The sequence below is a fragment of the Chanodichthys erythropterus genome, chromosome 3 (assembly GCF_024489055.1).
Source record: "Chanodichthys erythropterus isolate Z2021 chromosome 3, ASM2448905v1, whole genome shotgun sequence".
NCBI classification, from domain to species: Eukaryota; Metazoa; Chordata; class Actinopteri; order Cypriniformes; family Xenocyprididae; genus Chanodichthys; species Chanodichthys erythropterus.
The window spans coordinates 63,473,472-63,486,347 of record NC_090223.1 but is presented as its reverse complement, the minus strand read 5'-3'; the positions used below and the strand labels follow the sequence as shown (position 1 = coordinate 63,486,347).

Genomic DNA, 12,876 nt, shown 5'->3' with positions numbered 1-12,876 from the left:
AAATTTCAAGACTGTGCAGATGGTGCATATGCAACAGCACATGCACAAGCAAGACGGAAGAGTCCACTAGGTGGCAATACGCACAGTACTTAGCACAATGTGCAGTCGTCAAAGAAGAGTGTGAAAAGCGATTCAAAAACAAGACAAACTCAGAGGCATGCTTTCCCCATCATTTTTAATTCCTGTTCTCTTGGTGCATCTTCTGAACTATGTTGCAATGGTGGATGCACTATTTTTCTTCTTCGTTCCTGCCCAGCGAATGTCCCATAGATGACATGATGTCTGGTAATACTAAAGAAAATGTTTTATTGTGCATGTGTCAAACTTGGTGATCCACGTGCATCCGTGGTTTAGTATACTTTGAAAGATGTAATTGAAAGATGATGGACACGAGACACGGCTTGCACACTCAACTGTGCGCGAGATGGAGCAGAACGTGGGAAATGACATATACCCGGGCCTTAACCACTCCAAATTGTAGTGGACTGGAGCTGATGGCTCACTTTGGGAAAAATACCCCCCCAGTGTCCTCCATGTTATTATGTCTTGACATGTAGTTTAACTGTTGCTGGTTGATGTGAGAGGCATTCTGGGATACCTGGCTGTCTCAAGTCCCCTCTCGATGTATCCTCGATAAAAGTCGGATCAAGAACACATTCGGGGATTTGAACTGTACTTGGCTAGATGTGACCTTTGAATTGGATCAGTACTCGGGCAGCAGCTGATGACGTTTCACAAGAACAGACAAGAACACATATTAAAAAATGGATAACGAATGAATGAGGCATTTATATAGCATTTTACTATGTACTACTGTACACTGTAAGTGCTTCACAATCACATCAGGGGTCGCTCCTCATCAACAACCTGGATAATTCAACAGCAGACACAGAGCAACAGCACCAAGATCAAATCTGTGGTTTATTGATAAAGAAAGCTCCTTTTTGAAAATTTGATCTGACGTTGTCGGAGTTGTGAGATCCAGACGATCACTGGGCGTTCAGCGCTCATGTACACCGCCAAGAGCAGCCTTACCTCGGCTAGTCCTTCTGATGTTTGCCGCTGACTCTGATGACTCTGTAGTGGTTAAACATGAGATATAATTCATCTTTTGTATATGTAACAGGCAATCTTTGGTCTCATTAATATATAATTTGTTCCCTGGATAATCGTTTTGGCTGAGGGTAATGTAAAGTTTCATAACTTTATATATTTAGGCTATTTAACTTTACCGTTGTAGTCCATTAAAGCGCTACTTTGAACGTTTGACTGAACTGTTTGCTTAAATTTTTACTGTAGCTTCTTATACCTGTAAATGTAAATGTACCTTTTGCTTATATTTTTATAATGACTGTTATTGATCATTAAAACTGACATTTCTCCTCTGGCGAACAGTGCTTTGTGATAGGATCGCAACATTTAAAGTATTTAATCCAGTTCCATCCAGTTGAGGATCGTATTCATCACGCTGGTATGGACGGTCTGTTGAGGAATTGTGGCACTGGCTGTCATGTTGATGAGGCCTTCACAATGGGTGATCTAGTTGACTCGGTCTCTGCTGATACTGATCTCTGCCAGTTAATCTTGCTCAGTCGTAAAAGCCCTGACAGGAAGCGTGTTGTCGTCTATGAGAGAGATAAAGAACTTTTTGCCCACTAAGAGTCAAATTAACAGTTTAAGTTGTGTCATAGTACTTCATCCAACACAAAAGATACTGGCAACAACTTTAGATCGAATCATCAAGATTTCTCCTCAGCCTGCAGATCTGATGCTCCTCAGCCTAAAGGTATCTTTCAAGTATCATACATTTGAACACTAAACAGCAATTAAGTATTGACTTGTAAAACAAACCTTTGTCAGCAAAGGTGTTTTATTAACGCGGAAACTGATGATTCTTTTCCAGATTGTCTTTGAGATTTTCCTATAGCTCTATTAACAGTTCCACTTCCGGTTCAACTCTATCATTGCTCATTCTTACCTACGTATGTGTGTGACCTTCATGTATGTTATGTGTTTGTTAGTTAGTTAATAAAGATTGTGCACAATACATGTTTGGTTCTGACTCCGTCTGCTAATAAATTGTCTCTTAATTGATTTAGATCCTGACTACGCGCTCTGAGTTGTACTGTACAATAAGAAAGTTGCTTTTCCATAACCTGGAAATGAACATTTCTTAGAATTAATAAACAATCAACACTGAGTGTTCACTGGACGAACACGTTAATTGATTGTAATATTAACCTTAATGTAGCTACATCCAGTTAATCCAATTAACTGATTTACATATTCATAATTAATGATGAGTTATGAATAATTATTAATATTTCCCCTTTGAGTTAATTCGCTACACAAGCATCAATATCAAAGGACATGATGGATGAAGGTGTTCATCAGCTGCTTCATCAGAATAAAGCCGCAGAATTGGCACAGCTGTGTTGAGATGGCAGCAAGACTGTAAATGCCTGATTGTTAGATCAATACATTTGAATAAAGCTTTGTTTTGTGTGTTGTTGATTTGTATATGCATTCATTTATTGTCATTATTGCTTTTATTAATTCTTTTACTTTTTTACTACGCTATTATCAGTGAATTAACAATGAATTAATGCATGAATTGACTGTAAATGGAGATGTATTCACATCAGCTGTATTTTTCTAGTGTGTGTTCATGCATAGCTGTCATATGACAAAACATTACATTTTGCTTGTTTTACTAAATAAGTAAAATGAAAAGTAATGTAAGTTTTGGTTTATCAGCATTATTATTATCAATATAATTGTGTGTAAATTTTGGGGTGGGCTAGCAAAGCAATTCATTCTGGGGTAATCTTAATTTTGAGTAGTTTATACTTGCATTTTAAAAAATTTATAAAATCAGCCTTCTCCAATTGTGAGATCTTCAAGCAGTTTTGCCGACATCTTCATTGGCTTCAGAAATTGCTAACAATGATGAAAACCGAACTAGGTAGGGTTGTGGAGTTACTGGTGCTATAGTTCTGTGCTTTTTATTGTATTTTTGTATTTTTATTGCAGGAGCAGGACCTATAATAACATACAAGATCAGGGAAAATACCATAGTTTAATCTTTACCAATGAACAATAATAATGACAAAAAACAAAAAAAAAACTTCTTGTATACATCATAGTTTGCAATTATATACACAGACATAAAGCATGATGACAAGGTTAAATATTTTTAATACATCATAATGCATAAAAGTTTTTATTTATAAGCCTGAGGGATGAAACTAGAGCTAATTCACCAAGAAAAAGGAAAACGTAAAGGAGATTTATGCCACTTTTGCTTGTGGATGAACATTTTTGTATATAAGATAAATAAATTAACACATTCACGCGAATTTGGGTTTTCGTAACAAAATATAAACTCACATTAGTAGTTAAAAATATAAGAACTTTAAATCAACCCAAAATATATTTGTTGCTACAATTACAACAATTACAAAATTACTGGGCAGCTGTTTTTTTCAACAAGACCACAAAATAAGCAGTTTAGTCAATATCAAGATATTTACAGACAGATTAAATAAACCTGTCACTCATATCATTTTAAGTTGTTGCGCCTGTGATAACGTCGTCACATGATAATATCACCATGGCAGATTATGTCCAAATCTCATTCATACTCAACAAAATTTGGCTATTAAGTACCTACACTTTTAGCCCTCTTTAAGTAAGTACTTATTGAAATTAAGTACTCTTTGAGTAGGCAGTTTCGGACGCAGCCTCTGTGTCAGACCAACCTGAGGATCCATTTATCCAGCTCCAATACCTCCAGATCTTCTTATACAAGTAGATCAAACTTCTGATTGGTTTATGAGGTACAGCTGATTCAATCACATTACAGCCTCGACTCACTGGCTGCATCCTGGAAAATTCTGCCTTCTGAGGACACATTTTAAGGAAGGAAGACATCAAGGCACATCCAAATCCAATGTTAGCTTCACTTCCTGTCTCATGAGATACATTCCTCAGATCGATTTTTGAAAGAAGCATAGATGTATCCTTAGCTGCCTTTGATATCCCACAATCCTGTGCTTTCCATTCTGTGACAGTTGAGCTAGAAAAATAAAGATGGCATCCGAAAGTTGTGTTTGCTGCTCAGTTTGCGTATAAATATAGGATTTTGTCCAACATATTTAAATTTTGATATCAAGAAATTACTACTGTAGCTATTAATTATATGCGCTATTTTAATTGTGCTATTTTGCTGTAGATCATTAAACTGTTACGCTGCCTCAGAAGTCTGTCTGAAATCAGTTTCGTGAGGTGCCTTCATGCAAAAACGCTGCTGTACAAGTCATTCTCTTATAAGACAGTAAGGCAGCTGCAGGTTTTCAGATGCAGCCATTGAATCATTTCAGAACAGCATTTTATCAATGGAAACTCCAAAAATAGATCAACCCATGATCCATGTTTAAAGTTAAAATGAATCAATTCGGTACACACATTTAACAGCCCGATACTTACAAAAAAAGTCTCTTGGAGCGAAAGCTCAAACCGAACAGGAAGTCAGATGTCTTGAATTAACTTGCCATTTTTTGCCATTTTCCAGATGTTGTACTTTAACGAACTCCTCCTAGAGCTTTTATCAGATCAATATCATTTTTGGTCAGTCTAATCTAAAGGCCTTTGTGACATTAAATCGTGAAAATATAGAGTTTTCGCTGAAGGGTGTGTTCGTGGCGGCCTGACAAACTTTGATGTTTCACCATGAAACAGGAAGTTCTTGTAACTCGAGTATACAATGTCCGATCTGCCCCAAACTTTACATGTTTTATTAGAGTCCTGACCTGAAGATATCAACATGGCAATATTCAGTTATAGTCATATCGCCACCTGTGGGCAACAGGAAATAACATGTTTTACACTGTGATTAACTCCTCAGAGATTTAACCAGATCAACATCATATATGGTCAGTCTAATCTTAAGGTCTTAGTGATGTTACTTTGCAAAGATCTTGAGTTTTCGCTTAAGGGCGTGTCCGTGGCGGCCTGACAAAGTCTGATGTTTTGCCATGAAGGAGGAAGCTGTTGTAACTCAAGCATACAATGTCCGATCTGCTCCAAACTTCACATGTGTGATAAGAGTCCTGACCTAAAGACATTTCTTCTTTATGACAATATTCAATTAGTGGTAGCGCCACCTGCTGGCAACAGGAAATGGCATGCTTTACATGTAATTCACCACCAGAAACACATTTCAATATGCCACAAAGTACCAAACATGCGAGACACGTTAAATCTTGCAGCACTTGGTTGAGTGCTAATGTATGCGATTAATGCCACAAAACAGAAAATTGTTGTAACTCAATGTCCAATCTGCTTCAAACTTAACACGTTTTATAATATTTCTGGCCTGAACACATCTATATCACAATATTCGGTTATGCTCAAACTGCCACCTGTTGGCAGCAGGAAGTGTGCCACTTTGAAATGACTTTGCCATAATTCTCCTGTATTTACTCGCTTATATTCATGTCGCCCACTGTTCACTCTTTTCCGAAGGCCAATGGGTGGCAGTCAGCCCGGGTGCGAGGGCTTTTTCAGCGCTGCTTGCAGTTTAATTAACATTACATTTGCGAGTATGACTCTCACTCGGCTTGTGAATGAGTATAACTTGCACACAGCCACTTAAAAACTGTTCACAAGCTTCTATGGGTTTGATTTTGGTTGTCATTTGTTGAAATAAATACAAAAAAAAAAAATACAGTGTGTCGATGTCTGTCTACTGAATGCCCATCCCATTCTCCTTCATGGCCATATGGGAAAGTGAATATTTACACCCTACCAACAAAGAAATGGATCGACATCTGTCAGTTTTTGAACACATTTATTTATTCTGACATTTTCTCCCATATGATGGCTGAAGCTGCAGCACGTGACACTGTTCTCATGGTAACCAGATCAACATTGTAAACCGAATTCTAAAAAAACTGAAGTGAAAACACCAAATAATTATTCAATGGGATAAAATATCTTCTCTTCCCTGCAAATGATACCATGAAGAATGTGAATATTTAACCAAGTCAAAAACAATAAGGTAAGCTGGTTCCATATTCATTTCAGTATCAGCAGACACAAAACGCTATAAAAGGTGACAACTTTTAAAGTAAAAAAAAATATACAACTTATGTAAATGATGAAAGCTCATTCTGGTTTTCTCGGTTTGATAGATTTGATCAACCGTAAACGATGCAAAAAAAATAGGAATTTTGAGTTTGTAATAGTAGCGTAAGCTTTGTAAACTGTTGTCAACCTCGATTTATTGCAATATTGAGCTGTTCAATTTTATTTTGATATTAGAAAATAATGAATCAAAGCTTGAGGCTTTTCTCCTGTGTGAGTTGTCATGTGGTCTTTAAGGTTTCCTTTTTGACTGAAACTCTTTCCACACTGTTGGCAGGCATAAGGCTTTTCTCCAGTGTGAATTCTCATGTGGACTTTAAGGTTTACATTTCTAATGAAACTCTTTCCACACAGTTTGCAGGTGAAAGGACTCTCTCCAGTGTGAATTCTCATGTGGACTATAAGGTTTCCTTTTTGACTGAAACTCTTTCCACATTGTTGGCAGGTGTAAGGCTTTTCTCCAGTGTGAATTCTCATGTGTTGCCTGAGGCTTTGCTCCCGTTTGAAGCCATTCCCACACTGTTGGCAGGTGTAAGGCTTTTCTCCAGTGTGAATCATCATGTGGTCCTTAAGGTTACCTTTTCGACTGAAACTCTTTCCACACTGTTGGCAGGTGAAATAACTTTTAATTCCTGTCTTTTGAGCTCCTTTTTGTAAGGAAACCTTTGTTGGTTTTTCTTCACTCATTAAATTATAATGTTCTTTCCCTTCTTCCCTTTCATTAAGTTCATGACTCGCTTCTTTCAGTGCCATCAGGTCTAGGACAAAAATAGACAAAACAATTTAGACATTTAAAGCATCAAAATCAACAACCTGTATGATCTATACCCTATCCTATTGTATGGATCAGGAATGGGCAGCTTTGGTACTGGAGGGCCACTCTTTTGCAGAGTTAAGTTTCATCCCTAATCAAATACACCTGCCTGTAATTTTCAAGCATTCCTGAAGACTTAAGGCCGATTCATACTTCTGCGTCGTGTGTACCCCGTAGGTACACCGTAGGCTGTGAGTACCACGCGTAGCCTAGGATGTAGTCTGACGCGCACCTCTTCTAAAATGTTACACATCTATTCTAAAGTATTGTTTAGTGTAAAACATGCTGAAGATCAACAAACAGGCTGTAGATAAATTAAATGATTAACTATTTCCCCACAAAAGCTGTTTAATCAGCATAGTGAAGCCTCTCATCCATTGACATCCATTCAAAAAACAGCCTCTGGTCTTCTTCCCTGCGTACCACGGGGGCAGAGCGTTAGCATTAGCCGTTTTGCTTTTTTGGCTAAAGGTTGCAGGCTTGCCTTCCAGTGGCTTTGGATCTACATTTCCTGCAGAGTTCAGCTCCAACCCTGATCAAACACACCTGAAGCAATGACTAAGGTCTTTAGGGGCAGGTGTGTTTGAATAGGCCCTTCCCTTGCTAACTTCCCTCCATATTAAAGACTCAGATGTACATCATTGTTTACACCAGGGGTCTCAAATAGCCCTCCCCCTCCACCCGGCCCGCAACTGATCTCAAAAATAAAACATAATCATGCCCGCTAAATTATTATTATTATTATTGTTCTCTAGTTGCTACCTGTCTGATATGCAAAGAAAAAGTCACCGTTCTATGGGGGCATTCACATATCGCGTCACATAAGCGGCCGAGCCGCATTCTTCTTTCCAGTGCTCTTTTGCTCCAGTGGCGTCTGTCGTTGCTATGCAACCATGAGCCGCGCTCTCAACCGCATCGCTTCTATTATGAGCGCGCTTTCCTAAATTACAGTAAAAGCACTCGACTTTAAGTCACAAGCGTCGATTTAAACCACCGAAACGCGTCCGATGCAACCATTAAACGTTACCGATGCTCAAACGGCATCTTGGACAAATGTGTCTCAGCTGTGTGAGCACAAGTGCTGCAGGTGTCTGTCAAGAAACAGAAGAGTGTACAAATGTATTCAGGGATTGTATTTGTTCAGTACAGTGTTGTTCAGTGCAAGATTTTTAATGTTATTTAAGCTAACATAAAGTAAGGGAAAATACTTCCACTAAATGTTAAAAACTAATAATGTATGTAACAATGAGAGATTTATATTTTTTGGCAAAATAAAGTTGATATATAGCTCTAGTTTTTTGTTTTTTTCTGACCCCTCCACTGCTGTTTACATTTAGTATGGTAAATAAAATATTAATAGTATAGGTATAAAATATTTTAGTAAGCCTAATGAAATTTGAAGTAAATGAGAAATAATGCAAAGGAAAGTAAATTTTCTGAAAATTTTCTTGCGCTTGTTAATATGGCCCTCCTATGAGGTGTCAATCACAGAAACGGCCCCCCGCCAATTTGAGTTTGAGACCCCTGGTCTACACTGAACCAACACTGGCAGAATCTGTCTAGCTACTTTAAAACTTGTGCACTCTTTGTTTGGGAATATAAGGGTTAAATGTACCTCTCTAAGCTCTTTGCTCGGATTGCTTGGAATCTGCTATGGCGTTGATTTGCAGATGGACTTATGTTCCAGAAAATACGGTAACTATAAAATTATCATTTTAAAGGCACGATAACCATTTCAGGGTTCCCACTCTTTTTCAGCGATCATTTTCCAGGACTTTTCCAGGACATTTTAAATTTTACTATGGCAGAAATAAAAGACAAGGATCACACTCTAAAGTAATAATAATAATATGAGCTCTTAATCATACATTATGACTATGGAAGCTTGTTTCCGCCACAGAATTTAAAAAAAAGTTGCAATTACCGTTTTTGTATCTCACTATTCTGACTGTTTTCCTCGCAATTGACCCTTCGCAAAGACCCGCCCCCCTTAGTTGCTGTTGATTTGTCCGACAAGCTGTGGCGCGGTCACGCCACACACAGTGAAAAATACATTGCAGAGATGTCAATATACACAATTTTTCAAGTTTAACTCCACCAAAGTTAATCTTGTAACTCGTGACTGCTTTGTCGGACAAAATGGCGGATTCTGCGTTCTGATTGGTTAGATCGCGTGTCAATCAAACTCCCGGTGAAGGGTCAATTGCGAGTTTATTTCACAGTTATGCAATTTGTAATTTTGACTTAACACAATTGCGAGTTTATATATTATACATAATTATGAAAGGTCAGATTTTTTTAAAATTTTGAGATAAAAAGTTGCAATTACCTTTTTAATTTTTTATTTAGCAGCAGACACTTCCATAGTTTATTGCCATGACTTAACTATAAAATCTGTTTTTAATATGAGCTCTTAATCATACATTATGACAAACTATTCTCGTAACTAGTAAAGCAAAAAATATTGGAACTATTTTAAAGGTGCCCTAGATTCAAAAATTGAATTTATCTTGGCATAGTTGAATAACAAGAGTTCAGTACATGGAAAAGACATACAGTGAGTCTCAAACTCCATTGTTTCCTCCTTCTTTTATAAATCTCATTTGTTTAAAAGACCTCCGAAGAACAGGCGAATCTCAACATAACACCGACTGTTATGTAACAGTCGGGGTGTACGCCCCAATATTTGCATAATGCCAGCTCATGTTTAAGGGATTACAAAAGCCAGTAACGTCTGGATCTGTGCACAGCTGAATCATCAGAATAGGTAAGCAAGCAAGAACAACAGCGAAAAATGGCAGATGGAGCAATAATAACTGACATGATCCATGATATTTTTAGTGATATTTGTAAACTGTCTTTCTAAATGTTTTGTTAGCATGTTGCTAATGTACTGTTAAATGAGGTTAAAGTTACCATTGTTTCTTACTGTATTCACGGAGACAAAAGCCGTCGCTATTTTCATTTTTAAACACTTGCAGTCTGTATAATGTATAAACACAACTTCATTTTTTATAAATTTCTCCAACAATGTAGCATTAGCCATTAGCCACGGAGCACAGCCTCAAATTCACTCAGAATAAAACGTTAACATCCAAATAAATACTTTACTCACATAATTCAAACCATGCATACAGCATGCATGATGAACATCTCGTAAAGATCCATTTGAGGGTTATATTAGCTGTGTGAACTTTGTAAATGCGCTGTAATATAGTCGAGAGCTCGTTTGGCAAGGAGCGTGAGCATTTAAAGGGGCGGCATCGAGTGTAAATCAGTGAATTGTTTATGATGATGTCCCAAAATAGGCAGTTATAAAAATTTTGAGCTGAAACTTCACAGACACATTCAGGGGACACCTTAGATTTATATTACATCTTGTGAAAAAGCATTCTTGGGCACCTTTAATGTTTTGTTTAAGTCAAAGACAAAGTCGATGAACAACAAAGAAACCCATAACACGTAATTGAATATGTGGCAGGTCTATTAGTTATTTTCTGTCCCGTCCAATGCTGGTTATCATCATGTCGATCTATATAATTTTCAAACTTCAAGTTCTGCACTGTTGTGTAAACTCCTGTAATAAACAATGAAGCTGGCTACACTGCACAATGAATCTCTTACTGACCTTATATCGCATCAAAATTATTAGTTAGCAAGTTACTGAATTAGGTAGCTGCTTACTAATTTACTAATATTTTCTGCAACTTGCGCGGGTATATTTGTATATTTGTACCCGCGGTTTTGTGGTCCAGGATCAGATTTAGTGTGCGTTCACGTTTGGTTCTATTAAAACGAACCCTGGTGCGATTGCTCAGTTAGTGAGGTTCATTTGAAGATGTGTGAACGCTGCTATCCGAACCCTGGCCCGCACCAAACAAGCGGACCGAGACCGCTGAAAAGATGGGTCTCGGTCCGCTTCCAAACGAACTCTGGTGCGGTTCGAATGATATGTGAACGCAACACGGACCAAAGACATGTAAACGAACCAAAAACAGGAAGACGAGACCATAAAAAGGACAGAATCCTCACGCATGTGGGTTTTTCTTGTCATAGTTGCGAGTTTGCCCATCACAGGCATCAGATGCGCGTCTCTGCGCAGCAGATAGTTTGTGTGTGTGACGGATGGATTCCCGCCGCTGTTTTGACTACTTTACACATTTTATAAGCTCTTCACGAGTTCCCAGCTGGCCAAAATACCATCACACGCAGGCAACGCACACACAGCGAGCGCATTTACCTCAGAAAACAGCATTGTTTTGGCGGTTCGGTAAGTTCCGTCTCAAAATAGGCAATAGAGAATACGAACCGACTTCACGCCTCGTTGCATGCCGGGGCGGTGCCGCCATTTTGACAGGATCGCCCTCTATTACTCGTACTGAAATTAATACGGATTCTTGCTTACCTTTTATTTTGTTTCTGCCATTAAGTGGAACGTTAACATTTTTAATGGTATCGTTTGCAGGGAATAGAAGCTATTTTATCGCGTTGCATGATCATTTTATTTATTTTTTTTTTTCACTGAAGTTTTGTAGAATTTCGTTTACAATGTTGATCTGTTTACCGTGTCGCACGCTGGACGCTCACCACTGCTAAATAAAATTGCTAATCTGAATGCTAATCGGACCAGGACTAAATGTTTTTTTTTCTTCTTTGGTCCAGACCAAATGAACCAAACTACAAGTGTGAACGCACCCTTAATGGAAACACTGAATTTAAAGTGATATAGTTACACATTACTACATTTACTCACTATTGTAATGAGTTAATAATGCTTAATTACAAACTCTAACTCAAGTAAGTGAACTTAAAGAAGTTGAGAGTGAATTAGGACACTTTTCTGTAAGATTATACTGTATATTCTCTATATCTGTAGAGCTGAACATTTTTATAAGGATCAAATGACTGAGTTCAGCTGTGAAGAGTAAAACCAACCTGTTTGTTCCTCAGTTTCTTCATGTTTCACACTCAGTGTTTCTTCAATCTTCATGTCTTCAGTCTCATCCTTAATAAACTCAATCTTTATGTCTTCACTCTCCTCCTCTTTAATAAACACCATCTTTATATCTTCACTCTCCTCCTCTTTTTTAATCTCCATCTTCATGTCTTCAGTCTCATCTTTAATAAACTCCATCTTTATATCTTCACTCTTCTCTGTTTTAAACACCATCTTTAGGAGAATAATTAACAGAGTTAATGGTCTTAAATGACCTTGTTAGACAAAATCTCTAAAAACTAACGCTGCAAATGAATAAACTTCATATTTAGGCATTTATGACTGATGAAAACATGTTTAGTTAGTTTGTTAGTGTTTGTTGTTCTCGTTCATGTTCACTGTTTGAGCAGCACGAGTCGTGATTCACTGAATCATTGTTCAAAGTGTTTGACTCAATTGACTCACAGTTGAAAAGTTAAGTTTCTCCATCATGACTCTCCAGAGACTGAACTCGTGTTCATGATAAACTGATTTATGATTTATAGAGAGAGAAATGAGACGCAGGTTTACTGTTTCTCATCAGTGGATGAGTTTTACTCACACAAATATCCTTCATTACAGTTAGATAAAGAATCACAATGTTACATTAAATAGTAAATAAACTCACATCGCTTGTTTAAAACAAAACACACAACTATTAATCATTGTACTGTTTCTGTCGATTAAAACAGCTCAAGTTCTTAAAACAAACCTTTATTCAGAAGAATCACAACAGATGCAGGACCGCGGCGCAGTCTTATGACATCATGCCGCCGCTCCAAAATAAAAGTCCTGCTCAGACGCTGCATTGTCTACAATCACAGAAATGCATAGACTGTTTTACCATCTTTGTATTAAATATGATACGAACAAATTTGGTAAAAAGGTTGTATGAGTTCATTAAGCAGAGTTCATTCATGGGTCATTCCTGGTATGCAGT

At 37.6% G+C, this 12,876-nt stretch overlaps 2 protein-coding genes across 2 annotated transcripts in view; one reads left to right on the top strand and one right to left on the bottom strand.

The window, feature by feature from the left end:
- LOC137005697 (gastrula zinc finger protein XlCGF57.1-like) overlaps positions 1-12,876 on the top strand; it is a 661,382-nt gene that overhangs the window by 132,975 nt on the left and 515,531 nt on the right. The gene's annotated exons all lie outside the window — the stretch shown is intronic.
- The window catches only part of LOC137005779 (gastrula zinc finger protein XlCGF57.1-like), a 576,742-nt gene that overhangs the window by 519,478 nt on the left and 44,388 nt on the right, over positions 1-12,876 (bottom strand). Inside the window, exon 4 of the mRNA XM_067366471.1 lies at positions 6,343-6,760. Coding sequence (XP_067222572.1) covers positions 6,343-6,760 — 418 coding nt within the window. The remainder of the gene's footprint in view (positions 1-6,342; positions 6,761-12,876) is intronic.